Source organism: Hyaena hyaena, unplaced genomic scaffold (assembly GCF_003009895.1).
Source record: "Hyaena hyaena isolate Hyena2069 unplaced genomic scaffold, ASM300989v1 scaffold_1080, whole genome shotgun sequence".
NCBI classification, from domain to species: Eukaryota; Metazoa; Chordata; class Mammalia; order Carnivora; family Hyaenidae; genus Hyaena; species Hyaena hyaena.
In genome coordinates this window covers 191,247-218,489 of record NW_024081704.1, presented here as the reverse complement: position 1 = coordinate 218,489, position 27,243 = coordinate 191,247, and the positions used below count along the sequence as shown (strand labels likewise).

The window sequence follows — 27,243 nt, the reverse complement described above, 5'->3', positions numbered from 1 at the left end:
AGATGTATAAAGAAATGTAATAGCGTTGGCACCAACAGTCACACAGTTTGAACACAGAAAAGAAGGGCTGTCCTGGAGTGGAGGGCAGCTGGTAAAGTTAGAGTATTTGTCACCGGATGTCGGTGCGTTTTCTGGTGCTTAAGCCAAGAATAAGTGCTCAGTCCCTGAGCTGTCAAAGTAGCCAACTGTGATAGACTTCCTGGGTGACATTTACCAGTGTGGCACCTCCTATGGCATTTCCTCTTAAGCATGGATTTTTGAGCAGAACCTCTAAATAGAATGTGACTTCCCATATGTTTCTGGTTCCAGGGGCACTGGTCTTGACTGCTTTCACATTTGTATTCCCTCTGATCTAGAATGGTACTTTGCGTATTAGCAGACTCATTAAATGTTTACAGTGAATGTGGAATTATTTGAAGAAAATTCACATTATGCAAGAAATAATTTGAGGGTATTGATTTACTTTATGAATATATCACTTATTTTATAAAAAGACTTTCCATAGAATTCATGTAAATAGCAGCTCTCCAGCATATTATATAGATAACTAATGAAGTTGGTAAAAATTTTTCTAATTCACCACTTAGAATTTCTTCCAGTGTATAAAGTAAGTTATACTTTCATAAAGAGTTTAGTTTAGTAACCCTTTTGATTAAAAGTTCACACTTTAATAGTAGTCAGTGTTCTTTTGGTTGGTTATGAGCCAACAATGTTTGTGTTTCTAACAATTAACTTAGCTTTTTGTTTCAGAATTAAGACCCTGAGGAAGGAAGCAATCCAGAAATTGTGATTTAAACTTGGTATTTTCTTTAGAAAGTTATATTGGCTACACTTGGATTCAACATTCTTTTTTTCTTTTAAAGTTTTGTGTTAAAAATAAAAAGTCTTTGGGCAGGATGACCTCTTTTTTTAATGTTATATTTAAATTCCTCCTCCCTTTATATTATTCCTTCTGAACACAGCTTAAAGAGTAACTATTTAAACTTCTTTGCTCTTTTCAGATACGGTTAAAAAACTCCAGGACCAAAAACATGACATGGAAAGAGAAATTAAGACACTCCATAGGAGACTTCGGGTAGGATAAATCTTCATGTATTACTTCATAAGAAAACCTAGGTTTCTGAAAGTTGAGTACCATGTAGCCTGTGACTGTGTTAGCATTCATCTTAAGCTTCAAGTATGGTTAAAATACTGATCCCACGGGGCTTTGGGCAGGAAGCAAATAGCATCACTATCCAGGATCAGTGCTAGATTCTGGATAGAAGAATCTACTAGTAATTTTTGAGTGACAGTTTTTAAAAGATGGATTTAGGAAGCAAGTGTTATATTTTGGAAAGAAAGTTTATAAGCTCTTGATTAGAAAGTGTGCCAAACCAAGTTGTTTCCATTTGGGTTTTCTATCTTCTGTGGATTTGATCAGCTTGCCAATAGCAAGTGCCACTCTGATGCAGAGGATTGGGGAAGCTCATCTCATAGTTTGGGTTCTGCCTTGTTACTTAGGCTGTATTCATGGTGTCAGGAAATTGCTTTGGGGTAGTGGATGCTGGGCCTGGGAGTGGACGGCTATGGCTCTGGTGGAGGAGGTGCCCTGGTTGGGGAAGGCCTTGCCCACCCAGTCACCCTCGCATCCCCCATAACTGTGGGAAGCAGAAGATTGTACAGTTCCTTAGCTCCTCTCTTTGTATGATTTTGTCTGCCTAGTTGAGTTTTGTGTTTTTCTTCTGGCTTCCTCTTCCTTTTCCTTTACTTTTGATTTTTTTTCCTGTTAGTTTTTGATGTCAGGATATTTATAGTTTTTCATGTAAAATCTTTCAGTATGGTTCACACACCATTTATCTACCTTCTTCAGCTTTTCAGAGGTAACATGCTATAAATTTCAAAATAATATGTTTATTTTCATAAGACTTATAAACTTGCATAAGGAAGGGAGGCTTGACATTATTGTCATTAATATTGACTGAGCACTCGTGCTTGATACCTCAGCAGACAGATCAAACTAGAAAATCTTTTCCTCATTAAGAACAAGTTTACTACTAATCATTGTATTGCCTGTTGCTTGTTAGAAATGATAATAACAACTCTCTGGGATTTAAAAGAAATTAATCATCATTTGGGTCAGTGCATTACAGTCCAAATCATAAACACATTTTATTGCTTTTAAATAAGTTTTTGTTACTTTCTTTTGGAAATAAAAATTTAGTTTTTTAATGTAGGAAGAATCTGCGGAATGGCGGCAGTTTCAGGCTGATCTCCAGACTGCTGTGGTGATTGCAAATGACATTAAATCTGAAGCCCAAGAGGAGATTGGTGATCTGAAGCGCCGTTTACATGAGGCTCAAGAAAAAAATGAGAAACTCACTAAAGAATTGGAGGAAATAAAGTCACGCAAGTATGTTTTAAGAAGCCAGTTGTGTACTTATGTTTTAATAGAGAACACTTAAATCCCAGTTTTGCAGTGTGGTATTACAGAAAGAATGTGGGTGTTGACACTAGTGTGACTGAGTATGGATCCTAGTGGAAGTTACCCAGCTTTCCTGGTGGCTTCATTTTATGACACCTGTAAAATAACACAGTCTATATGGATCTTTCAGAGTTGTTGGCAGTGTCCCTAATCAACAGCTCTGGAGGGGCCAGAATGGTACCTTATGGTCTCTCCTTTCCTGTATCTACATACTCTAGTGCTATTAATTTTCTTTAGATTAATAGCCTCTGATTAAGGATGTATACTCTGGCGGCAGACAGGCTTGGCTCCTGTCCAGTTCTGCCTCTTTCTGGCTAAGTGTTCTTGGTCAGGGTAATTAACTTCCCCAAGCCTCAGTTTGCTCATCCTTAAAATGGAGACAATACTTCTTGCTTTACAGTACTGCTATAAGGCTTAAGGGAGATCTGTCTGTACAGTGCTCAGGGCAGTGATGAGTATACTTTAATATTATTAGAGATCCAAGTAAAGAATGCACAATGTGTTTCTCTCCATCACTCAGCTTGAGGAGTTTTCAGTTGTTTTATGTTTATAACCTGGGTCTCCATAGTAGTATTTTTTTCTCACCTACCATAGAGGTTGTTGGAAACCCATGTAGTGTATTAGATGAGATGACATTTGTGATGTGCTCTGAGTTCCTCAGTGAGATCCATCTAATGAGTGACAGGGGTGTGTGTGTGTGTGCAGTAGTTTTTTGTTTGAGGATATTATTAAGAATTTGATAATGGCTGGCTGAATCAGTAGAGCATGTGATTCTTGATTGCAGGGTTGTGAGTTTGAATCCTACATTGGGCATAGAGTTTGCTGGAAAAAAAAAAGAGTTTGATTATACATTACTTAAGTAGACAGAAAAAAAACATAGAAAAATATTTAACAGGATATCATTGAAAAGCTATTGTGTTTTATCGTTGCCTAGCTCTAGTGTATGATCCAGAGAAAAGTATTACTAAACCATGTTTTTTTTGGCTTCCTTAGGCAGAATGTGGAATGAGGTAGAAGGTTATTGTTTCTCTATTGGTGTAAAACTCCTATTACCCTATATTTTTTTTTCTGTACACTGTTAAATGAATGGTGTATCAGAAATATTTCGTTCTCCCTAACCTGAGTAACTGAAACACTACTCTTATAGAATCATTCCATTGGGTCCTAGAGATGTCCTTGATGTAATAATTTTACTAACTCTTGGTCCTTGAGTATATTCTTTTTAGCATTCCATGTGATAAATGGGAAGTATATATAAAGCACTTACACTCTGTTTGCTATATACCCAAGTACAAGGTTGTCTCCAGGAAAACTTTCTGTGATGGTTTTAGTTTGAGGTTTTTTTCTGACTGGCAAACTATGGGTATTCAAATTTTGGTAGATATTTCTTAAAGATGAATTAAGAGAGATTGTCTGTGTCATTTCAAGGAAAACAACTGACCATATTTGTTCCCAGTGCTAAAATGTGGGCTTTCAAGTGAATGTTAGGATTTTGGGAAACTTGTATCCACCATCGCAAGCTTGGCAGCTTCCCATATTTAAAGAGTTTCATGATGAAATCACTGGGGATATAAACAAATGTGACTTTTAAAAAATAAATCCTATGATGATAGACATCAATGTTTGGAAAATTCAGGTAACTCAGTGAGCACTGAGTATGACCAGTGCATGGTCTTACAGTCACATATGGGTAAAAAAATAAGACTAGGAGATTTTTATTTTTTTAAATTTTTATTTGTATTATTTTTTAATTTACATCCAAGTTAGTTAACATATAGTACAATAATGATTTCAGGAGTAGAATCCAGGGATTCATCCCCTACATATAACACCCAGTGCTCATCCCAAGTATCCTCCTTAAAGCTCCTTGCCCATGTAGCCCATCCCACTACCCATGACCTTCCAGCAACCCTCAGTTTATTCTCTATATTTAAGAGTCTCTTATGTTTTGTCCCCCTTCCTTGTTTTTATATTATTTTTGCTTCCCTTCCCTTATGTTCATCTGTTTTGTATCTTAAATTCCAGATATGAGTGAAGTCATATGATATTTGTCTTTCTCTAACAAATTTCTCTTAGCATAATACGCTCTAGTTCTATCTACATTGTTGCAAATGGCAAGATTTCATTCTTTTTGATTGCTGAGTAATACTCCATTTTGTGTGTGTGTGTGTGTGTGTGTGTGTGTATACCACATCTTCTTACCCATTCATCTGTCAGTGGACATTTGGGCTCTTTCCATACTTTGGCTGTTGTTGATAGTGCTGCTACAAACATTAGGGTGCATGTGTACCTTTGAAATAGCATACCTATGTCCTTTGGATAAATACCTGGTAGTGCATTCGCTGGGTTGTAGGGTAGTTCTATTTTTAATTTTTTGAGGAAACTTCATACTGTTTTCAAGAGTGGCTGCACCAATTTGCATTCCCACCAGCAATGCAGAAGGGTTCCTGTTTCTCCACATTAGACTAGGAGATTTTTAATGGACAGAATAGGAAAAATTTATTCACCCAGTTTCAAATGCCACATTGCAACTAACTTTTAAGTAACTACCACCTAGGGCACCTAGGTGGCTCAGTTGGTTAAGCATCCGAGCGTGGCTCAAGTCATGATCTCATAGTTCTTGGGTTCAAGCCCCACATCAGGCTCTGTGCTGACAGCTTGAGTCTGTTTCAGATTCTGTGTCTCCCTGTCTCTCTGCCCCTCCCCTGTTTACACTCTGTCTCTCTCTCTCTCAAAAATAAATAAACATTAAAAAAAATAAGTAACTGTCACTTACATTTTGGTATAGTATCAAGGAAAAATAATCTCAGTTGTCTAAAAAACCACAATTATCTGTTTTAATGTCGTTAAAATAATCTTTTCCAACTATTATATATCTGTGAGGCCAATTCTTTTTTATCTTGCAGTAGATTGAATACAGAAGAAATGAGAATCTAGCAGTCTTCTATTTTGTTTTAAGTTTATTTTTTGAGAGAGAATATGTGCGTAAGCGAGTGGGGAGGGACAGAGATGGGAGAGAGAATCCACACTGTCAGCATGGAATTCAACACAGGACTCGAGACCATAAGACCATGACCTGAGCCAAAATTAAGAGTTGGATGTTTAACTGACTGAGCCATTCAGGTGCCCCTAGCAGTCTTCTATTAAGCCAGATATTAAAGAGATGTGGAAAAATGTAAAAACGCTGCTGTTCTTCTCCACCCCCCTTTTTTTTAGTTTTAAAAATAGTCATTTTTTGTGAAAATATATTGTATTAATAAGTCCTGGGTTCATTTTTATTTTTAGTGGAATTAAGTGCTTTAAATATGTTTTAGTTTAAAAAATCCATTACAATAAATGTCAATAGATATAAGCCACATAAAGAAAAGCTTTTGGAGGTCTCAGTAATTTTTAAGAGCGGAAAGGGGCTCCAAGACCAAAAAGTTTGATAATCATTGTTACAGATTCTTTGTTACACCTTCTGAGCATAAGACCATGTGGTACCTCTGGAGGAAAAAAAACTGTCAGAAGAGCCAAATGGCTACCACAATTTCCTAAGGTCTGGCTTTGTTTTTGTCCATCTATAAACTTACTTGATAGTTTTATGACATGCACAAACTCTGCAACTGAAATCTCATTCCAGATGAAAACTTCTGTCAGCTCAGTGAATTAGAGCTGGCCAGAAATAAAGTGTAATTGATTTTTTTAGATGACTCATGATCCATCACACTGAGCATCTTGGAGACTCATGTTACTAATATGGGCCTAAGCTTTTTTTTTTTTTTCCCTTTGTAGAAATCTATTTGGAGACTATAGTAGGTTTTGTTTGTTTTAAAGAATATGAGCTTTGATTTCATTTCTTTGTATTTCCGTCTATGCATGGCATATCTGTACCAGCAGGTACAGATAATCCATATGTACTGGTAAATTCTCAGACTTTACAAATCAGGACAGAGCCTTGAGATCCCCAGTAAGATCTTTGGCCAGTCCACTTCCCATTTTACTGCTAATTGATTACTGACGTCCTCACCTTACACTTACTCAGATGAAAATGGATTCTGATGGTTACTTAACCCATTTAGTATAACCTGATATAAAAATTTTAATATCATTTCCTGGAATTTACCAAGCAAATGAGAATATTAGACTAGGTAATTTACTCAGTTCTATTGATAATGCCTTTTTAAAAACTGATACTTTTTAGTGCTTTTCAGTAGGGAGGGGAAAATGTGTATTTGCTAGTATATGTGTAAAAACTCCCTGATTTCAATATTGTTTTCAGGCAAGAGGAAGAGCGAGGCCGGGTGTACAACTACATGAATGCTGTTGAGAGAGATTTGGCAGCCTTAAGGCAAGGGATGGGACTGAGTAGAAGGTCCTCAACTTCCTCTGAGCCAACTCCTACGGTAAAAACCCTCATCAAATCCTTCGACAGTGCATCGCAAGGTAATTTATTATACCCTATGTCACGGACAGGCAGTCATTATGCACTTAGCATCAGTTCTCTGGCCTGGTTTGATTTTTTTTCTACCATCCTACTCTGAGCATCATCAGATTTCATGTAGTATTAATGAGTTAGTCTTACAGTCAGGTGAATTTTAGCAGGAGACTTGGGATCTATTCAGCTTCAGAGATCTTGGTCTGCCCTCGCAGAAATGTGTCTTCACATAGTCCTGGGACTTTGAGTGTCTTCTCTGTGCCTAAAATCTTCTGGATGTATGAGTTCAGCCCTTTCCCTTCCTCTAAATTCCTGTAAGTCTATAAATCCAAAGGCCTGTTTGACATTGACACTCAGGTATCTCTTACATATCTGCTGTCCAAAAACAGCACTCTTGTCCCTGAGCTTCAGTCTTTCCCCATGTAAGTGGCAGCACCATTCTACCCAGTAATTAAGCCAGAAATCCAGGAATCTTCCTTCCTTAAATCCTTTTTCTTTCTCCCCACTGCAAGTCAGTCCAGCCTCTAGCAGACACATCTTTGCTCTGTCTACTTCTCTTCATCTCTAGCAGCACAATCAACTGCTAGTACCAACCACCATATCTTCTAATTTCAGTTCTCTCCATTTCATTTCATGACAGAAAGATCTTTTCTTGCTTAAACTCATTTAGCTGCTTTATTATAGTTAGAATGAAATTCAGATCCCCAGATGCCTAGACGGTCTGACCTTGCCTTCATCTTGTGTCAGTTGGACCACTTTTCCCCTGCCCTCCATGCTCTTGCCTCACTGGACTTCAATCCTGAAACAAGCCGGACTCTATGTCACATGGGCTTTTCTGTACTTGGCACTCATTCTTCCTACCTACAGATGCCTGCCTCCTTTTCATCTCTCTAACCCTCAGCTCTGGGAAAGGGAAAGAGATGTAGTTTTTATGTTTGTTTATTTTGTTTGTTTATTTATTTATTTTGAAGGAGTGAACTCAAGCAGGGGAAGGGGCAGAGAGAGGAGAGAGAAAGAAACTCCCATACCGGTTCTATACTGTTAGCATTAGCCTGACGTGGGGCTCCGTCTCACAAGCCATGAGAGCATGACCTAAGCTGAAATGAAGAGTCAGATGCCTAACTGACTGAACCACCCAGGCACCCCAGGGATGTAGTTTTCAGAAACAACTAAGTAGGGGCACTTGGCTGGCTTAGTTGGTAGAGCATGTGACTCTTAATCTCGGGGTTGTGAGTTCGAGCCCCACCTTGGGTGTGGAGGAGATTACTTTAAAATCTTAGGGCACCTGGGTGGCTCAGTCAGTTAAGTGTCCAACTCCTGATATCTGCTCAGGTTGCGATCTTTTGGTGGTGGTGAGATTGAGCCCCACGTCAGACTCTGTGCTGAGCGTGGAGCCTGACTGGGATTCTGTCTCTCCTTCTTTCTGCTCCTTTCCCACTCATTCACATGTGCTCGTGCACACACACACACTCTCAAAATAAGCATTTAAAAAAGTAAAATCTGAAAAAAAACCCAGCTACATATAATGTGTCATAAAATTTATATTTTTTTCTAAAAATTCTTTAAACTTCATAATAGGCTTTATTCTAATTCATTCTAATAATAGTAGAGTTTCTGTAATCTATATTCTGTGACTATACAGAAATCAGTTTTCTTTGACTTAAATTCAGAGCAAAAGTCACTTGTATATGCACATACATCTATTGGTGCAGATGTTTTGGAGGACAGTATCTTCCAATTTAAAATGCTATATTCAGAGACCCTGAAATTCTCATTACTCGCACAAGCTTTTATAAAGATTATAGATATAGGTATACATACAGGATTTTCAATGTAGCATTTTTTGAAAAATGGAAACCTGGATATTGCTTATTTGCCAGTTTAAGGGATTAAGTCAGTTATGACCCATTAGTAAAATAGAATACTATGCAGTTTTTAATAAGGATGAGGTCAGTCTTTAAGTACTGATGTTAAAATATGCCTGCAATCCTTTATAGTAAGTTGCAGACTAGTGTTATGTAACGTGATCTCATTTTGTTTTTTTGTTTTTTTTTTAAAATTTTTTTTTTTTTAATATTTTTATTTATTTCTAGGAGAGAGAGAGAGACAGCATGAGCAGGGGAGGGTCAGAGAGAGAGGGAGTCACAGACTGAAACAGGCTCCAGGCTCCGAGCTGGCAGTCAGCACAGAGCCCGACGCGGGGCTCGAACCCACGAACCGCGAGATCATGACCTGAGCGAAAGTCGGACGCTTAACCGACTAAGCCACCCAGGCGCCCCTCATTTTGTTTTTTAAATACATAGATTTTTGCATTAAAAGTGCAGGAAAGATGCACTTGGAACTCGTGTTAGTGGCTACCTCTGGGTAATATGATGGGCTAAGATGAAAGAAAGACTTACAAAAATCTATACTTCTAAACTGATATAATAATGGAATGTCTACACTAAAAGTCATGCGATTATTCAAAATATTGATGAGATGAGCAATAATGCAAAAAGATGATACATCTGCTTCTATACTGATCTTTTTAAAAAAACAATATTTTATAATAAAATATATCTAAATGACTCAGCAGTTCCACTGCTTAATTATATGTGCAAAACAAGTTCACACAGGTATTCAGATAGTTGTACATGAGTGTTCTCAGCAGCACTGTTCACAATAGCCAAAATATAGAAACATCCCAAATGTCCATTAACTAATGAAGAAAATATGGTGTGTCCGTCTGATGGAATATTATTCAGCTTTAAGAAGGAATAAAAGAAGTACTGATACATATTACCATGTGGAAAACATGCTAAGTGAAAGCAGCCAGACACAAAAGATCACAGGTTGTAAGATTCCATTTATATGAAATATGCAGAATAGGTAAATCTATAGAGACAGAAAGCAGTTTGGCAGTTGCCAGGGGCTCGGGGAGAGATCAGTGGAGAGTGATTGCTTAATAGGTTTTGAAGTTCCTTTTAGGGTAATGAAGATGTTTTAGAACTAGGTAGAAGGTGATGATAGTTACACAATATTTTGAATATACTCAATACCATTGAGCTATATATTTTAAATTTTTTTTTTTAATGTTTTATTTATTTCTAGGAGATAGAGAGAGAGACAGCGTGAGCAGGGGAGGGTCAGAGAGAGAGGGAGTCACAGACTGAAACAGGCTCCAGGCTCTGAGCTGGCAGTCAGCACAGAGCCCGATGCGGGGCTCGAACCCACGAACCGCGAGATCACGACCTAAGTGAAAGTCGGACGCACAACCGACTAAGCCACCCAGGCGCCCCTGAGCTATATATTTTAAAATTACTTTCTATTATGCAAATTTTATCTTCATAAAAATTGTATCTAAAAATAGCTGTTTAAGGAGCACCTGGCTAAGTCAGTTAAGTGTCCAACTCTTGATTTTGGCTCAGGTCATGATCTCATACATGGTTCATGAGATCGAACCCTGCATTGGGCTCTGAGCTGACAGTGTAGAGCCTGCCTGGGATTCTGTGTCTCTCCGTGTCTTTCTTGCTCTCTCTCAAAATAAATAAACTTAAAATGAAATAACAATTTAAATATGTAAGTGCTTGGGTGCATAAAAAGTGATCTACAGCAATCTACTTCTTCTTTTCCTACTGTGTGGTATGCCTGGTTTCATCGGTTTGTCCTGTTTTGATTTTAATTTAGCTTCAAATGAATAACCATTTTTTATGCATCCTCTACCAGAATCTCTACCAAGCCCAAGTATCTAGAAGTGAATAAATTATGAATCCTAATTTTGAATAATTTAGGGAGGAAGACTGACATGTGAACGAATCATTACACATCCATGCATTAAACGCACAGAAAATACTTGTGAAGTAATGAACTCCGCAGGAGAACATGCAAAAAGATGAATAGTAGCCCGGTGTTCCTTTGTTTTTTGTTTGTTTTTGTTTTCCAGTGTTCCTTCATTGAATGTGCATCCACTGTGGGTCAGGCTTCTCACCTGATGCAATTACAGAAGTGCTTCTCTTGGGTTTTTTGAACTTGAATTTCATTGGTTTATGAAGCGCTTTAACTACATAAGTTAATTAAATGACAAAAATAAAATGACTGGCATAACCAGGGTTGGGAATCAAGGCAAGAACTCTAGGGAACAAGCAGTCTACCTAGTGGCAGGAGAAGCACCACCTGCTAGGCACAACTGTGCGTGTGTTGTGGAGGTTAGGCATCAGGATGGTTTCCAGGGGAGCCAGAGCATTGGATAATCTGGGGAACCCTTCAGGGGACACCAGTTATGAAAGTTTCCACTGTACTGTGATACACTCTGTATTTATTTGTTTTTGTAGTACCAAGCCCTGCTGCAGCTGCAATTCCTCGAACACCTCTGAGTCCAAGTCCTATGAAAACCCCTCCTGCAGCAGCTGTCTCCCCTATGCAGGTAAGTGTCCTTGACCATGGAGGCTTTGGAGACCTCAGCACCTGAAAGTCCTCTCCTCAGTCATTTACATTTATGTTAGGGGGTCAATGACAACCTTCTGAGGGATGTAGTTGGAATTGTAAAATACTATAAGTATCCTTACATTGAGATAAATTATGTAAAGGTTAATTGTGTTACTCTTCTGAACGTCTCTATTAATAGTGATAGCTAACAGGTGTTGAGTAACTGCTATGTGTTCTACACTGTTGCAAATGCTTTATAATATGAATACATTTAATCCTCACAACAGCTCTATTGAGTATTAGGTATTGTTCTTACCCCTAATTTTCACATGTGGAAACGGAGGCCCAGAAAGTTTAAGCAGCTTGCTGAGGGTCATATAATGAAGAAGTAATAGAACTGGGATTCGAACCTGGCATGTGGCTCCAGGGACCATCTCTCTGAGTAGGAGCTGTAGTTGACATGTCTCAGCCTCTGCTATATAACAAATCACTTCAAAGCTTAGTGGCTTAAAACAACAGTTATAACATTTTTCACATTTCACTGTTGACCAGGCAGTTCTTTGTTTGTTTTGTGTGGGCTCAGTCCTGTAGCTGCACTTAGCCACAGGGTGGGCTGGGCCCTGGGGTCAGCAGGGATAGCTGGATTACTCTCTGCATATGGTTCCTTCATGGTGCAGTGTCTCAAACTCCATGAAGGTGAACGTGGAAGTTAACAAAGCCCCTTAAGACCTAGTCTTGGAACTTGGACAGTGTCACTTCTGTCTCATTCTTTTGGTCCTAGCACAGATTCAGGGTGGGATGGTTCTACACAGGGCATGAATTTAGAGAAGTGTGGTTCATTGTGGCCCATTTTATAGCACAGGGACATTGCTAGCACAAGGGCATTGCTAATCCATTATAGATAAGTCTCCGAAGTTGCTCTTCTGCCACTGTGCTAATGCAGACCAGAAGCAAGGCAGATGGCTATTGCTCTGTAGTGCCCAAGAGGCCCTCGCACTGTGCCCCTGTTGGTTAGCCACTTTGGGAAAGAACGGCTCTGGTGGAGTTTTTCCACTTAGATGAGAGTAGCCAAGTAAGAAATGGCCTTAAACCTAGTACCCTGTGATACAGGGTAGCCTTGGCCATACCTTTCCCCTAAAACTCGAATAGGGTTTGGGAGCATTTTATTTGTGAGTAAAGACTTTTGTGTCATGTATTTTGCGAATGAATCCTTTTTTTTTTGAACTTTATAACTTTTTCCTGTGTGATGTTTGGGGTAAAAGTGCACTCCTTCTGCATTTGTGATGCTGCAAATTAGTGGCTCTGTATTTGTATATATGTAGAAGGTGTTATGCTCTTAACTTACAAGGAAGGCAAGGGAATTCCATATCCCATCTATAGACTTAATACTTTTTGAAAAAATGTTTATTTTTGAGAGAGAGAGAGTGCAAGCCGGGGAGGAGCAGAGAGAGAGAGGGAGACACAGAATCTGAAGCAGGATCCAGGCTCTGAGCTGTCAGCACAGAGTCCATTGCGGGGCGGGGTGGGGAGGGAGGCAGGCTCAAACTCATGAACCACAAGATCATGACCTCAGCCAAAGTCAGATGCTTAACCGACTGAGCCACCCAGGCACCCCGTGGACAAAAGATTTTAAAAGTCCCTTCCTAAGAGAAGGTGCCCAAGTGGCCAGTAAACACATGAAAAGATGCTCAACATCAGTAGTCATTGGGAAGTATAAATTAAATTTACAGTAAGATCCCATTAGGTACCCTTTCAGATGACTAAAATTAAAAGACAATATCAAGTGTTGGTAAGGATGTGGAGAAGCTGAACCTTGCATACTTTTCTCATGGGAATATGAAATGAGTAGTTCAGTGCTCACTAAAATGGGCTGGGAAGAGCTGAGGAAATAAGCATGACAAAAAAGACAGAGATGTAAACACCATGGTCTGTGTGGAAATGAGTAGTTTGGTGGTATTTGAACAATACATAGAGGAGAGAGGGTATAAATAAGATCAGAGATGGGGAAGCCAGTGGCAAAGCTATTGCAGTGGTGCTGGGTCAAGATGACAGGTTGTACTGGGGCAGTTGTAGGAGCACATTTCATATTTCGCTGATTGGTATGTAATATTTAAGAATTTTCTTTAAACAAAATAATTAGATCACACTCAAAATACCAGTGGTTGCCAGGGGGCAATGATGTGGGGAAGGGGAGGAAAGTATGACTATAAAAAGGTCATAGGAGGCATCCTTGTGGTGATGCAAATGTTCTCTATCTTGTGTGTATCAATGTCACTATCCTGGTTGTGATATTATACTATAGATGTTACCATTGGGATAAACTGAGTAATGGGCACATGGGATATTTCTGTGAATTTTTAAAATAGTGCATTGATTGCATTATATGCCTGTAAGCGTTTATGTGGTTTAGTCTTATTATAATCGTATGGAAAGAATTATGCAAATTCATAACTAAATATTTACTCTCTACAACATTGACTTTATTCGTGAGTTCCAGCTCTAGATTTAAGCTAACTTTGATACTGTTTATCTTATGATTTCAGAGGCATTCTATAAGTGGACCAATCTCTACATCCAAACCCCTGACAGCGCTGTCAGATAAGAGACCAAACTATGGGGAGATCCCTGTTCAAGGTATATCTCATATGTCAACCTCTGTGCTCTTGTATTATTGTCCATAGAGGAAACTGAGACTCTGAAACATGAGGTCCAGATAAAGTCCATTCTTTTGTGCATTGGTAAGAGGCTTGGCCATTTTCACACAGCTATTTGTGGTAGAGCCAGTACCAGAACCCACATCTTCTGCCTTTGGAAGTCAGAGCTCCTTCTCTTATACCCACACTGCCTCTTCCTGTGTGGTGCTGAAGTGCACCACAAAAAATGGTTTGTGGCATTGGGGTGTGGTGCTGTGAAATGCAGATGTCAGACTTCATTTGGGTTAGGTGTGGATGTGCTCAGGGGTGTATGTTCCTCAGGAGCCTAGGGCTCTTCTCACTGATGCATGCTGTTTCTCCATGTGTTTCTCTGCACATTTTCTTGGTTGTGGCAGGTGGCCTCCAAGCGTAAGACTATAAAGTTTCAGCAGGTGTGGGGAAGAAATAAGCAGACTTGAGAGAATTAACCCCTTAAAGAACCCAGATGATGCTCTTTGGGCTCCATGGAGCTCCTGTGCAGGAGGCATTGCTTTTGGCAATGGGATTGGCCCTTTACAGCCAGTCTTGAATGTTTAGATGACGGGTTATATATACATTTAGGGACAGTGGAGCACAAGATGGTGCTGCTACCTTTCCTGTACAAAGGCTTGCCTTCTGCCACTACTTTGTTCTGGTGCCTTCATCAATCATGACTTGAGGACTTTTCTCCTCTCAGAAAGTCCTTTTGTTAAGGGAAAAAGGTGTAGAAGATATCAAGTCTCTCCTTACATCTTGATTCTATATTCTTACCCTTGCCTCCCAGATGAATCCATTAAAGATTATGTATATGTAGAGTACTTATATCATTGGCCTCATGGGTCTTGGTTGTTGACTTCTTTGAAGCTGTCTCTTCATCTGTGAATTGGTAATAATCCATCACAAACTTCTTAAATCTCTCTATTCCCAGGCTCTTAAATCCTGCAGTCAGACTTTCACCCTTAGCATTCCACCAGAGTTGCTTCTGTCAAGGTTGTCAGTGATTATGTGCCCTAACCTCTCAGTCCTCATCTGCTGTGAACTGTAGGCAGCATGTGGCCCTGTTGAGTACTCCCTTTTCTGGGATGTTCTTTTTGCTTTCTATGATGCCACACTCCTGTCTGTGTCTTTTCCCTCCCTTCCTGGCTGGTCATCCATTTCCTGTGCTTACTCCCCATCCCTGCCCTGTAAATGGTGGTGTGCCTTCAAGCTCAGTCCCTGGGCCTCTCTTCTCTCTGTGTACTCATGCTGTTACTATTTTCTTTCTCATGGCTTTAACTGTTATTTGTCAAGTGAGTGTCTCCAGTCTGTTTCTCTCCTCTGACTCTAGACTCATCTATCCAGTTGCCTACTCGACATCTCCATTTTGGTATTGAATAATCTCAGACTGAGTGTGTCCAGTTCAAGATTCTTGCATTTTCTAAAACATTTCCCACCTGTAATCTGTCTTCTCCATCTCAGTTAATGGCAGTTTTATCCTCCAGAAACCTTGGAGTCATCCTTAACCTCATTCTTTTTTTTTTTTTTTCCTAATGTTTTATTTATTTTTGAGACAGAGAGAAATAGAGCATGAGTGGGGGAGAGGCAGAGATAGAGGGAGACACAGAATCCACAGCAGACTCCAGGCTCCGAGCTGTCAGCACAGAGCCTGACGTGGGGCTCGAACCCACAGACTAGAAGATCATGACCTAAGCTGAAGTTGGATGCTTAACTGACTGAGCTGCCCAGGTGCCCCATTAACCCCATTCTTTATCTTAGATCCCATATGTGAGAACTGTTTAGCTCTTTTTTCATGATCAAATCCATTTTTTAATTGAAGTATAGCTGACATGAAACATTGTATTAGTTTCAGGTATACAACACAGTGATTCAGTATTTGTATACCTTGCAGAATGATCACCACAATAAATCTAGTTACTAGATACCATCTGTCACCAGACAAAGTTACAAAACTGTTTCATTCCTTAGGAAGCTCCATTGGCTCTACATCCAGATTCAAAGCATTGATCTTCCCTCTACCATGACCTCCCTGGTCAAGCCACGATCATTTCTCACAAGATTTCTGGCAAAAGATTCTTAATACCCTCTCACAGTCTATTCTTTTTTTTTTTTTAATGTTTTTTTAATGTTTTATTTATTTCTGAGAGAGAGAGAGAGAGAGAGAGCATGAGCAGGGGAGGGTCAGAGAGAGAGGGAGACACAGAATCTGAAGCAGGCTCCAGGCTCTGAGCTAGCTTCCAGCACAGAGACCGATGTGGGGCTCAAACCCACGAACCATGAGATCATGACCTGAGACAAAGTTGGATGCCTATGCAGCTGAGCTACCCAGGTGCCCCCCTCACAGTCTATTCTTAACCTTACAGCCAGCGTGATCTTGAAAAATAGAAATTGTAACACGCCATTCTGCTCAAAACCTTCCTCTAGTTCCCTGTTTCTCTCAGAAGAAAAGCTAAAATTCTCTTAGTGGTCTCCAGGCCCTCCCAGTGTAGTCTTGGTTGCTTCTCTGGCCTCACCACATTTCTCTCTCGGTCACTCTGCTCAGCCATATGGGCTTCCTTGTGCTCCCTGGGCACTCAGGCACACTCCTGACATAGGAGCCTTGGGCTGGCATGTCCGCTGCTGGAGGACTCTGCCACGGGTCCAGACAGCCCAGTCTTGCTTCCTTCAAGGCTGGTGCTCTAGTCTCATCTCAGCGGGACCCTGAGTCAAAATTGTAAACCACAGTCTCCTCCACAGGCCCCTTTCCAGGACCTCTCTTCCCTTTAAAAATCTTTAACTTAGTACTTATCCGTTTGGGCAGACCAGATAGTTGACTTGTTTGTAACTTTTATTGTCTGCCTCCTCCCTAGACCAGGAGGTCTGTGATTTCAGGGATTTATGTCTGTTTGGTTGATGGAGGTATCTCAGCACCTGTCGTAAAGTACTGGGCTCTTGATAATAAATCGTAAGATGAGTGAATGAAGTTAAAGCCTGCAAAACTATGGACAGATTTTAGTCCATAGTAAATGCTCACTGTTAGATTTTATTACTATTATGTGTGAACTTAATAGCACAGGTGGCTGAGAAGGATGGCTCTTTATTGTCTGAATACAAGATTTTAGTTCATTGCAAGACAACCAAGGTCTGCAGAATTTTGCTTAGCTGCCGACAAGTGGTTGTGAGAAAGCATCGCTACACGTTATGTTCTGGGCATGTAAACGCTGCAGGCATGAAGGACAAAGATGGAAGCCAAGGGTTCAGGAGCACTCCCACTCAGCTGTCTGTTGCATGTGCCCCAGTTCTGTCAATAAAGTCTGCAGTCAGCACCAAGTACAATTGGAGCCAGGAGCCACGATGCCACAGCCTTTGAGAATATATATGACCCTGGGCCCGTGAGAGTCCTGTGGAAGAGACCCCTATTTTTAGAGCCTTGAGGTGATCCTTGGACACCAGAGAAAACTGAGTCCCCATGCCACAGTTGGCCTCCAAGGAAGATGGGGATGCTTCATACTCCAGTGAGAAATGACTCAACTTCCAAACTTCTAAAGGCCATGCTGACGCTGACCCTTGGAGCCTTCTCCCCTTTTAACAGCTGCCTTCCAAGCTCTTCTTGATTGTCTTACAATCAAGAAGAGCAAGGACAATCAAGAAGAGCAAGGTTTACTGGGGAAAGCCAGCACTGGCAGTGTTTCTTGAACTTACCTGTTTATAACACTTATCTGAGTCATTTTGTAAAATAGGGAATCCTGGGCCTCACCTCAGATCTACTGCCATAGACTCTCTAGGAAAGGGAGCTTGGAAGCTTCATTTTCATAAGCACCTCAAGTAATTCTGGGAAAGGACAAATTGGGGAATTTGGGCAAATAATATTATTTAATTTTTCCTATTACCTTGGCTTTTGTGGGTACAGAATGGGGGTGTGGAAGGTTGGTGTGCCAAGGCTATTGACACAAACTAAATGTGTTAAATGTTTCTAGGGCTCTGCTGAATAAAAATTTCCCTGGTTCTCCTCATTTTATTATCTGGTAATGTATCAAATGATAATGCTATTGGGGCATGGGGGTATGTGATCAGTCTGTTAATTCAGGTCTCCTCCAATTTAGTCTGTGCCTTCATGGGGCTTAGCTGAAACAGTGCAAATACAAGAGAAAGTAGGCAACGTGCCTAGGTGAATTTTTTTTTAATGTTTATTTTTGAGAGAGAGAGAACACGAGCAGGGGATGGGCAGAGAGAAAGGGGAACAGAGGATCTCAAGTGGGCTCCTGTGCTGACATCGAGCCTGATGAGGGGCTTGAACTCACAAGCCCACGAGATCATGACCTCAGCCAAAGTCAGAAACTTAACTGACTGAAGCCCTCAGGGAGCCCTTTACTTACATGAATTTTTTTTGAGAATTTGCTCATAGTGTGATCTTTTATTTTAGGCAGTCATTAGAGAAAGAAACCATGTATAAAACGAAGAACAACTAGGGTGCCTGGGTGGCTCAGTTCGTTAAACATCTGATTCTTGACTTCAGCTTAGGTCATGGTCTCATGGGTTGTGGGATTGAGCCCTACATTGGGCTGTACACTGACAGTGTGGAGCCTGCTTGGGATTCTCTTTCCCTTGTTCACTGCCCTTCCCCTGCTTACTCTTTCTCTCATTCTCTCTCAAAATAAACTTAAAAAACAAACAAAACAACGGCAGCTAGTAACAACCAAGTGATTCTTGGTTATAAAAAGCCACCATGGTTATCCAAACTGATAAGAGAGTGAGATTTCTAGACTCTGTCTTGAAGTGCTTTTTTCCTTTTTTTTTTTTTTAAATGTTTTATTTATCTCTAGGAGAGAGAGAGAGAGACAGTGTGGAGCGGAGGAGGGTCAGAGAGAGAGGGAGTCACAGACTGAAACAGGCTCCAGGCTCTGAGCTGGCAGTCAGCACAGAGCCTGACGCGGGGCTCGAACCCACGAACCGCGAGATCATGACCTAAGCGAAAGTCGGACGCTTAACCGACTAAGCCACCCAGGCGCCCCAGTGCTTTTCTTCCTTAATGGTTTCTTTTATTATGGCATAAACCAAAGAACAGCCTATAATTTTCATTTTGAAAATGTCAGTGGCTTCATTACCAAAATTTTAAAAGGTGCTGCCTCTTGTTCTACTACACTTAAGTTAGAGAATTTAGTATTTTTTCCAGTTAAGTATATTATAACAGGTATGGAGGTTTTGTGTGTGTTCTCTTTTACCATCATGCTTATGTGTCAGTTGCTGGAAAATGTTTCAGAGTGGAGAAATCTTATTATAAGTGGACTAATCAAATGCTCTCTTGTTGGTATTGTTGGTTAGGGTCATGATTATGTCCCCTCAGTGACTCTTTGTAGGTAGGATGTTAATTAGTGTTGATGGCCTAATAAGCAGGAAAGGACACGTCTGCTAACCAGATAACATGGATACAGGCGGTTGAAAGGGTGTTACTCTCTCCACTTGTACAGTGATCTTATAAGGTCCAGAGTGTTAAGCAAAAGAACTCAGCTGGATGTTGCAGATGATTGGAGAACGTAGGTTTGCTTAGTATCAGGGTGACATGGTGAGTGTCCTGTCTGTGTCATGGCTCAGATATTTGGTATCTGTGAAAGTTGATTAATCTAAGTGTAGTTATGTTCTGTAGAGAAATTCATACTTTACAAAAAAAATTTTTTTTTAAATTTTAGAGCAAGTGTGAGTGGGGGAGAGAGGCAGAGGGAGGGAGAGAGAGAAATGAGAGAAAGAGAGAGTGAGTCTTAAGCAGGCTCCATGCTTAGTGCAGAGCCTGCCACAGGGCTCAATCCTAACCTGAGATTATGACCTGAGTCAAGATCAAGAATTGGACACTCAACCAACTAAGCCACCCAGGTACTCGAAGAAAAATTTATATTCTTTTGTTTTTTAAGTGTTTATTTATTCTGGCGGGGGGCGGGGGAGACAGAACCCCAAGCAGGCTCCATGCTGTCAGCACAGAGCCCCACACGGAGCTCCATCCCATCACTGGGAGACCATGACCTGAGCTGAAATCAAGAGTTAGATACTTAACTGACTGAGCCACCCAGGCACCCCAAGAAATTCATACTGTTTATCACCTGTTTAAATTATATTACTTGAATCTAGAGATGTAAAAAATTTTCAAAATACAGTACTTTGAAAACATTGATTTATGGTAAGGGTGCATATAATAAATGTGATACAAGGGAGGTTTTACTAGAAAGTCAAATCTCTGTTAAAAGTTATAGCCTCTTTTAAGTTAATATAAGTAAAAGCAAAAGAGCTTTCTGTTTACAAAGTTTCACAGCAATTTTTATTCTCCAGAGGATATATCTAAATCAGATTCTGGCTTAGCCCTATATCTAGCCCTAGTGGCACAATTCCTAGGGAAAATTCAGATAAACATACTACTGACCTCTTGTATTTATAGTCTAATGATTATCTACCTACCATTCACTTTGAAACATTCCCCTCTTCCACCCCCGCCCTTTCCTTCTTTTTCTCTGTAGTTCTTGGTATTTGTTTTGATAAACCAGAGTATCTAGGCTCCTATTTTTTTCCCAACATATTATGAAAAAATTCAAACATACAGAAAAGTTGGAAGAAATTGTATAGTGGAAATCCACATCTTACCACCTAGATGCTATAGCATTTTGCTATGTTCACTTTATCATATTTATCCATTCCTCTATCCTTCCTTCAGCCCATCTTTTTTTAATGCTTTTTTTTTTTTTAAAGATGCTTTTCAAGGTAAGTTGCAGTGGGTACATTTGAGCATGCATTGCAGTGTTTATTTACAGTGTTCTTGCAGCCTTTAAATCTTGAGATAATTTTAGCCTACAGAAGAGTTGCAAATATATTACAGAGCTCTCTTATACTCTTTCCCAAGCTTCCCTTATGTGAGCATCCTATACAACCATAGAGCAGTTATCAAAAATAAGAAATCCATATCATTAAAATATTATGAACTATAGAATTTGGATTTCACCAGTTTTTTCCACTGATGCCCGTTTTTTATTCCAGTATCAAATCCCAGGCCCCAATTTGCATTTAATTGTCTTACCTCCCAAAGTCTCTACCAGTAGGGTGTAGGGTGTTTAGCAGCATCCCTGGTCTCTACCCATTAGATGATAAGTACCCCATTTCCCCAGTTGTGACAAGGAAAAATGCCTCAAAGCAATGGTATATTGGCGAAATTACCTTCAGCTAAGAACCAGAGACATGGTTCTCACAGTTCTGTTTGTCTAATTTCAGCAGGGAGATCGAAACCATAGCTAAAAATAAGTAGGAAAACCTAGCTGATCGTGTATATTTGTCTACTGTTTCCATCGGAGGCTTTAACATATTCATCATAGTACTTCAGATACCTTGTCCAGGAGTTCCAACGTCTCTTCCATATCTGAGTCTGGTTTTACTGATTACTTTGTGCCTTGGCATAGTGAACTGGATATACTGTTTATTTTTTTTTTCTTGCTTTCTGTGTATTTTAGAATTCTTTATTGAAAGCTGGACGTCTTGTTTGGGGCAATAGGTTGGTTTTTTGCCTTGATGCGGGCACCTCTCTCCATTAGTTGTTTAGTGTGGGAGTTTGAATTAATCTATGCAGGAGGTGGGTTGGGTTTGAGTTTTATTAAGTTGCTGATGGCCTCAGTGCACAGCAGCCTTTCAGTTACTCCAGTAATCCTTGTGTTTAGAGGGGAGCTGGTGTTTGGGAGGACTTTTCTCAGTGTCTGCTCCAAATTCAGCTTTAGGCTGTCTTTGCATTGCATCTCAGCAAGGGCTGGTCTCATACTCTTACAACTCTTTCATCTGAGATGTCTTATTTGTTCATTTGTTGAGAACATACTTTCTTTTATAACGTTGAGCATATTTGTAATAATAGCTGCTTTAAAATTGTTTTCTGCTAATTCAACACATGGGTCGTCTTTGGGTAGGTTTCCATTTCTTTTGAGTATGGGTCAGTTTTTTCTCTTTTTGTGTATGTCGATTAATTTTGGATTGTATCTTGGGTGATGTGAATCACACATTGTAGATACTGTTTTCTGTTTTGTTTCTGTGCAGCAAATTGGGTTTTGATAGCAAGCAGTTAACTTGGCTCACCTCAGACTCCATCCAACCTCTCTTTTCCTTCACTTGAAATACCTGTTGAGTTATTTTGTCCTTAATTCAACTCCTTAGAATCTGTGCTTGTGGTTTTCATAGGTCATTGAGAGATCTGGGTAGAGTTTATATACAGAATTTGTGTTTCTTTCTGGTATTTCCTCTACTCCCTCCCTTTCCAGCAGCTTGGTTGTCCTGAGATATATCTTCTGCTTCTTCAAGGCAGTAAAGCTGTGGGTTTTCTCCCATTTGCCCTGTGTGGCCTTAGCTGGAGTCTACATTCATGCCTATAGCCATAAACTGGGAAATTCACCCCCTGCTTGCTCTTCCTCTGCCTGCTTTTGGATTCTCTTTATTGTCTTTAAGTGGTTGATTTTCATTTTTCTTCCCCAATTTTATACTCATTTTTGGCAGGAGCATCCGTCCATTTGGAACTACTCTCTGAACAGAAGTTGGCTATTTAGGCTCCTATTTTTAAACCCACTATTTTGCCTGTAAATTTGTTTTGGGAAACAGTATAGGAACAACTGCCTGTACCTGTTTATTTCTGTGATTTCTAAAATAAGAGAATTAAGTAGTGGACCTAGTATGCTCATGTTATCGCTGCCTGTCTGTTGGAGGTGAACAGGACACCTCTGTAGGTTATCGCTTCCTCTGAGCCCTGGATCTCATCCCCTTGGGTTTCACGGATCCTTTTAGCCTTGAACTATTGCCCCCCTTCTCCTATATCTTCAACTTTACCCTCTCTACTGGCTCCCTTCCACTGTCCCTTAAAAATGCTCACATCTCTCCTAGGTTAAGAGAAAAAATTCTTTCCCCTTCCCCACCTCCTATAGCTAGTGTACTTTCTCTTCTCTCTTCCCTTTGCGTGGCTTGTCCCCTTCCTCTCTCCTACTCACTCCTCAGCACATTATTGCCTTACTTTTGTCCCCACCAGTGTATTAAATTTCTCCGACCAAGGTTACCAGAGCCTCCAAGTCATCAAGTTCATTCTCACCCCATTAGCTCTATCTGATAATTTCCAAAATGATGCAACCCCTCTGACTTTTCTTCTGAACCACCTCTAACTGCCTGCTCTGCATCTTGCCCTGCATCTCTCATAGGGTTCTCAAATTCAGCGTGTTCCATCTCTCTTCCTCCCATAATACTCTTTCCCTTTTTTTGTTTGTGTACATGGAACCTCCTTTGTTGTCACCTCCATATCCATTGGGTCAGCAAGTCTGTTGATCCTGCCTCATTGAAGAGCCCTTGATGCTGTTTACTTCTCTCGATCTCCCAGCACAACCCAAGTCCAAGCCATTCTCATCCCTCCTCTGTATAGTCTAACCCCTCATCCTGCATGCACTCTTGCCCCTCCACTCCATTGCAGCCACAAAGATACTTTCCTAATAAAACCTTCATTGGCTCCCCACTACCAGCAGGATAAAGTCCACACTCCTTAATTTGGCCTGCATCACTTGCATGCTTGCCCTTGCCTGCTCTGGCCCTCCCAACCTGCCTTTGCCACCTCATCTGCTCCCCCCACACCCCCACCATCCTCTCAACATCACCACCCTGGAGTTGTTTAGGTATGTACTGACACTCAGCTGGGAACACTCTCTGTCCTCCAACCTCTCCTTTGCCTCTATAAAAGCTATTAATTACCCCTTGTCTGAACTGAGATGTCATTTCCTGAGGAGGCTTTTCCGGACCTCCCCTCAAGAGCAGGTCACGTCCCCTGTTGTGTTTCCAGAACCCCAAGTACTTGTTCTTTCCTAGCATCCCTTGCTTGTAAAGATTTTTTAAATGTCTGGCTTTTGCTCTAGATTCTGAGTCCCATATCTTGCCTCCTCTCTTCCTTTCTCTGACCTTTGCACCAAGCCCAGTGCCTAGCGAGCAGTGGACATCTAAAGGATTTTTGTTTAATGAATGGATTAGAGACGAGAAAAGCTCCATATGACAATAGAATAGACTCTATCACTGTAAAATATAATATCTCCTGCCTGTCACACTTGACTGTAATACACTAATCTTATTTCCTGAAGAGAGATAAACGGACAGTACGATGTGGAGATGGAACCCAGATGCTTACAGCAGGAGTCAGTGGACATGTATTCCCACTGGGGCAAGCGCCTCTGAGTGAGTTTGAGTCTCACTGTGAAAATACTTCATGGTAGGGGCGCCTGGGTGGCTTAGTCGGTTAAGCGTCCGACTTTCGCTTAGGTCATGATCTCGTGGTTCGTGGGTTCGAGCCCCGCGTCTGGCTCTGTGCTGACTGCCAGCTCAGAGCCTGGAGCCTGTTTCAGTCTGTGACTCCCTCTCTCTCTGACCCTCCCCTGCTCACGCTGTCTCTCTCTCTCCTAGAAATAAATAAAACATTAAAAAAAATTAAAAAAAAAAAAAAAAAAAGAAAATACTTCATGGAATGGCTGCAGATTGTGTTGTGCCTGTTGAAGTTTACTGCAAATAATTTTGAAAAGAATAACCATACTGGGGCCTTCAGTACAATTTTGTACATTTTGAGAAAGTAGGTATTTGTCTGTGGTAGGGCACTACCTGCCGAGTTGAGACACACTTGGATCCTTTGACATGCAGCAAGAAGACTTAGCCAGCATTGAGGGAAAGAATCATGAACTTTGTTTCAGTTGTGTGCCTGTGGTGTGCAGTGTAAAAGAGAAAGAAATTAGATAATTTAGAAACTCTTTCCCTGGAGGGAATGGCAAGGACTTCTTGCCTTGGCCAGCATGCTCCTTGTTTGGATTCATTTGTCTGTATAACCTTTGTTTTCACTTGTTTCACTTGCTGTGTTCATTGGGAGATTAAGAATTTAGGGAAATGACTAGCTGCAAAATTGTACAATGGAAATTTTGATTAAATTAAAAATGTTGATTTCTGTTTCCTACTATTTCCATGTTCTGCTAACTGTGTTTTGTCTGTCAGACTTTGTGCATAATCCGCTTTTCCTGTGAGGATGAATGCCAACTGCTGACAGGGTTAAGAATTCTGATTGATGCTTGCTTATAGGCTCTTCGTACAGAGGTGATATTTGTTCAGGATTGGGAAGATGTAGTGACTGTAGGCTGTATAGAAGTCCTGCCCTATTAAGAAAGTAAGTCAGTTCTTCTCAAAGTTGTGGTATAATTACAACCAAATGTTCTTTATGCACTTAGAAAATAGATTTTGGAATAACAGAGGTGCTTTCCTTGAAAGGTGCCATATGCCATTACTTTTGATATCATGACATTCTGAGAGGAATTTTTTTTAAATTGTCAGTTCTTAAAAAGAAGTGGCGAATGACCTGTTTGACTAATGTACTGTAAATCTTGTCTTTTCCCTTGTTAAAATGTTTGCTGTAGGGCCATTCTTGGACAGTGAGGCTAATAGTCTTCATTAAGTGTAAGAGGTAGTGTTTTCCCTCATGCTAATCACATGTCGTTAGCACATAGCAACCAGGCAGAACACATCTAGTCTGTCTGTCCTTGTGCTTGTCATCCTGGCCCAACAACAGCCTTGTTAGGCTTGTAGCCCTAGGTAAGAAGTGTGCTGGTCTGTGTTTGGGGGCTCCCACTCTGGGGGAGCAGGTACTGAGGAAGTGATGTTGAAGGTAGACCAGAAGGGTGACGAAAGTAGCCAGACTACGGAGGGAATGGAGGAGAATTGGAGGGAGGGGAACAGCTTGTGCCAGTGTTTGAGGAACTCCAGAAACTTGCAAGATGGCTGGTGTTTAGAGAGCAAGGGAGGAGTGAAACAGGGCGCGGCTGCAAACTGGACAGTGGAGGCACTCTCTGTGTGTCCTTCCTTGAATTTCAGAAATGTCTGTTGCTTCCGTGTTGCCCTCAGACTAAAGTCCACATACTAAGTAATGAAGGCGCTTGTTAGTCAGCCTCATCTTCCCTTTTAAAGCCCCTTTCTTTGCCATCCTCTCTGATTTCCATATGCCCCATGTTGAGGCCACTGGGACTTTGTTATTCTGTAACTTGAATGCCCTTTCACCTTTGTTCTCTCTCTCTTTTTTTTAATTTTTAATGTTTTATTTATTTCTGAGAGAGAGAGACAGCATGAGCAGGGGAGGGTCAGAGAGAGAGGGAGATACAGAATCTGAAACAGGCTCCAGGCTCTGAGCTAGCTGTCAGTACAGAGCCCAACGCGGGGCTCAAACCCACGGACCACGAGATCATGACCCGAGCCAAAGTTGGACGCTCAACCAACTGAGCCACCCAGGCGCCCCTCACCTTTGTTCTCATTGTTGTCTGGCTGAAATCCTATTCTCACCCTTCTCTATTAGTAAAGCCCAGCTTAACATCATTATGTTGTTGAAGACCTCCCTGCTGCCTGTAATCAAAGTGAATGGATTCTCACTCTGTGGTTTGATAATACTTTGTCATTCTGTTATTCTAATTGTCCTATCCTGACTTATCGTTGGTTGTGTATATGTATGCCTTCCCCACTACTGGTAGGCACAGAAGGGCAAGGCTTTGATTTAGCTTGTACTTTTAGACCTACGTACAGTAGGGGATCTTTGAATTTTAGTTGAATTGCATCAAAGTGGTAAGTAGCAGTCCGTAATTTAGAAGCATTCATCTGTGTCAAATCTTATCCCTAGAAATCAAACACTGAATGAAATGTTTTCCCACATTCCTTATCTGAGGAAGCTCTTTTGTAGACATGGACTCCATAGGGAATTGTTAGAGTGCCCAGGATGGAGAATGAACGGTGAGCTTCCAGGGGGAGAGGAGGAGAGCTCACCTTCCTGCTGCCTTTGTTACTTCAGAGTTCAGTGTCTGATGCTTTTATTTTGACCCTTTCTATTTTGTGCAGAGCATCTATTAAGAACATCTTCAACTAGCCGGCCTGCTTCTCTGCCAAGAGTACCTGCCATGGAAAATGCCAAGACCATCTCAGGTGATGACTTTTATCTGGAATTTTCGTTAGAAAGACTCTTCCAGAAGTCTTAGTGATGGTACTGAATACTTCTCTTTAGACTTATCTAACTTTTCTTGCCTCTTTGGCTCTTGAGTTGATTATTTTCACTCTGAATTTCCCCTGTTGTATCTTCCGGATTCTATAGACATCACATTTCATGGCCCTATTTCAAAATAAAACAAAATCACGCCAAAACTAAATCATTCCATTTATTTAGCAAGTATTTATGGAATGCCTAGAGTGAGCTAGATATCTTGCCAAAAATATAGCTTAATACAAAGTTGGTATAGTTGTGGAAGATTCGAGTATTAATCCCA

General features: G+C 40.6%; 1 protein-coding gene across 3 annotated transcripts in view; it reads left to right on the top strand.

The window, feature by feature from the left end:
- SPECC1L (sperm antigen with calponin homology and coiled-coil domains 1 like) overlaps positions 1-27,243 on the top strand; it is a 139,585-nt gene that overhangs the window by 70,843 nt on the left and 41,499 nt on the right. For all 3 annotated transcript variants that reach the window (XM_039222159.1, XM_039222157.1, XM_039222158.1), the window contains 6 exons: positions 1,002-1,075; positions 2,214-2,389; positions 6,723-6,886; positions 11,189-11,280; positions 13,826-13,916; positions 26,822-26,905. In XM_039222159.1, the coding sequence (XP_039078090.1) occupies positions 1,002-1,075; positions 2,214-2,389; positions 6,723-6,886; positions 11,189-11,280; positions 13,826-13,916; positions 26,822-26,905 (681 nt within the window). The remainder of the gene's footprint in view (positions 1-1,001; positions 1,076-2,213; positions 2,390-6,722; positions 6,887-11,188; positions 11,281-13,825; positions 13,917-26,821; positions 26,906-27,243) is intronic.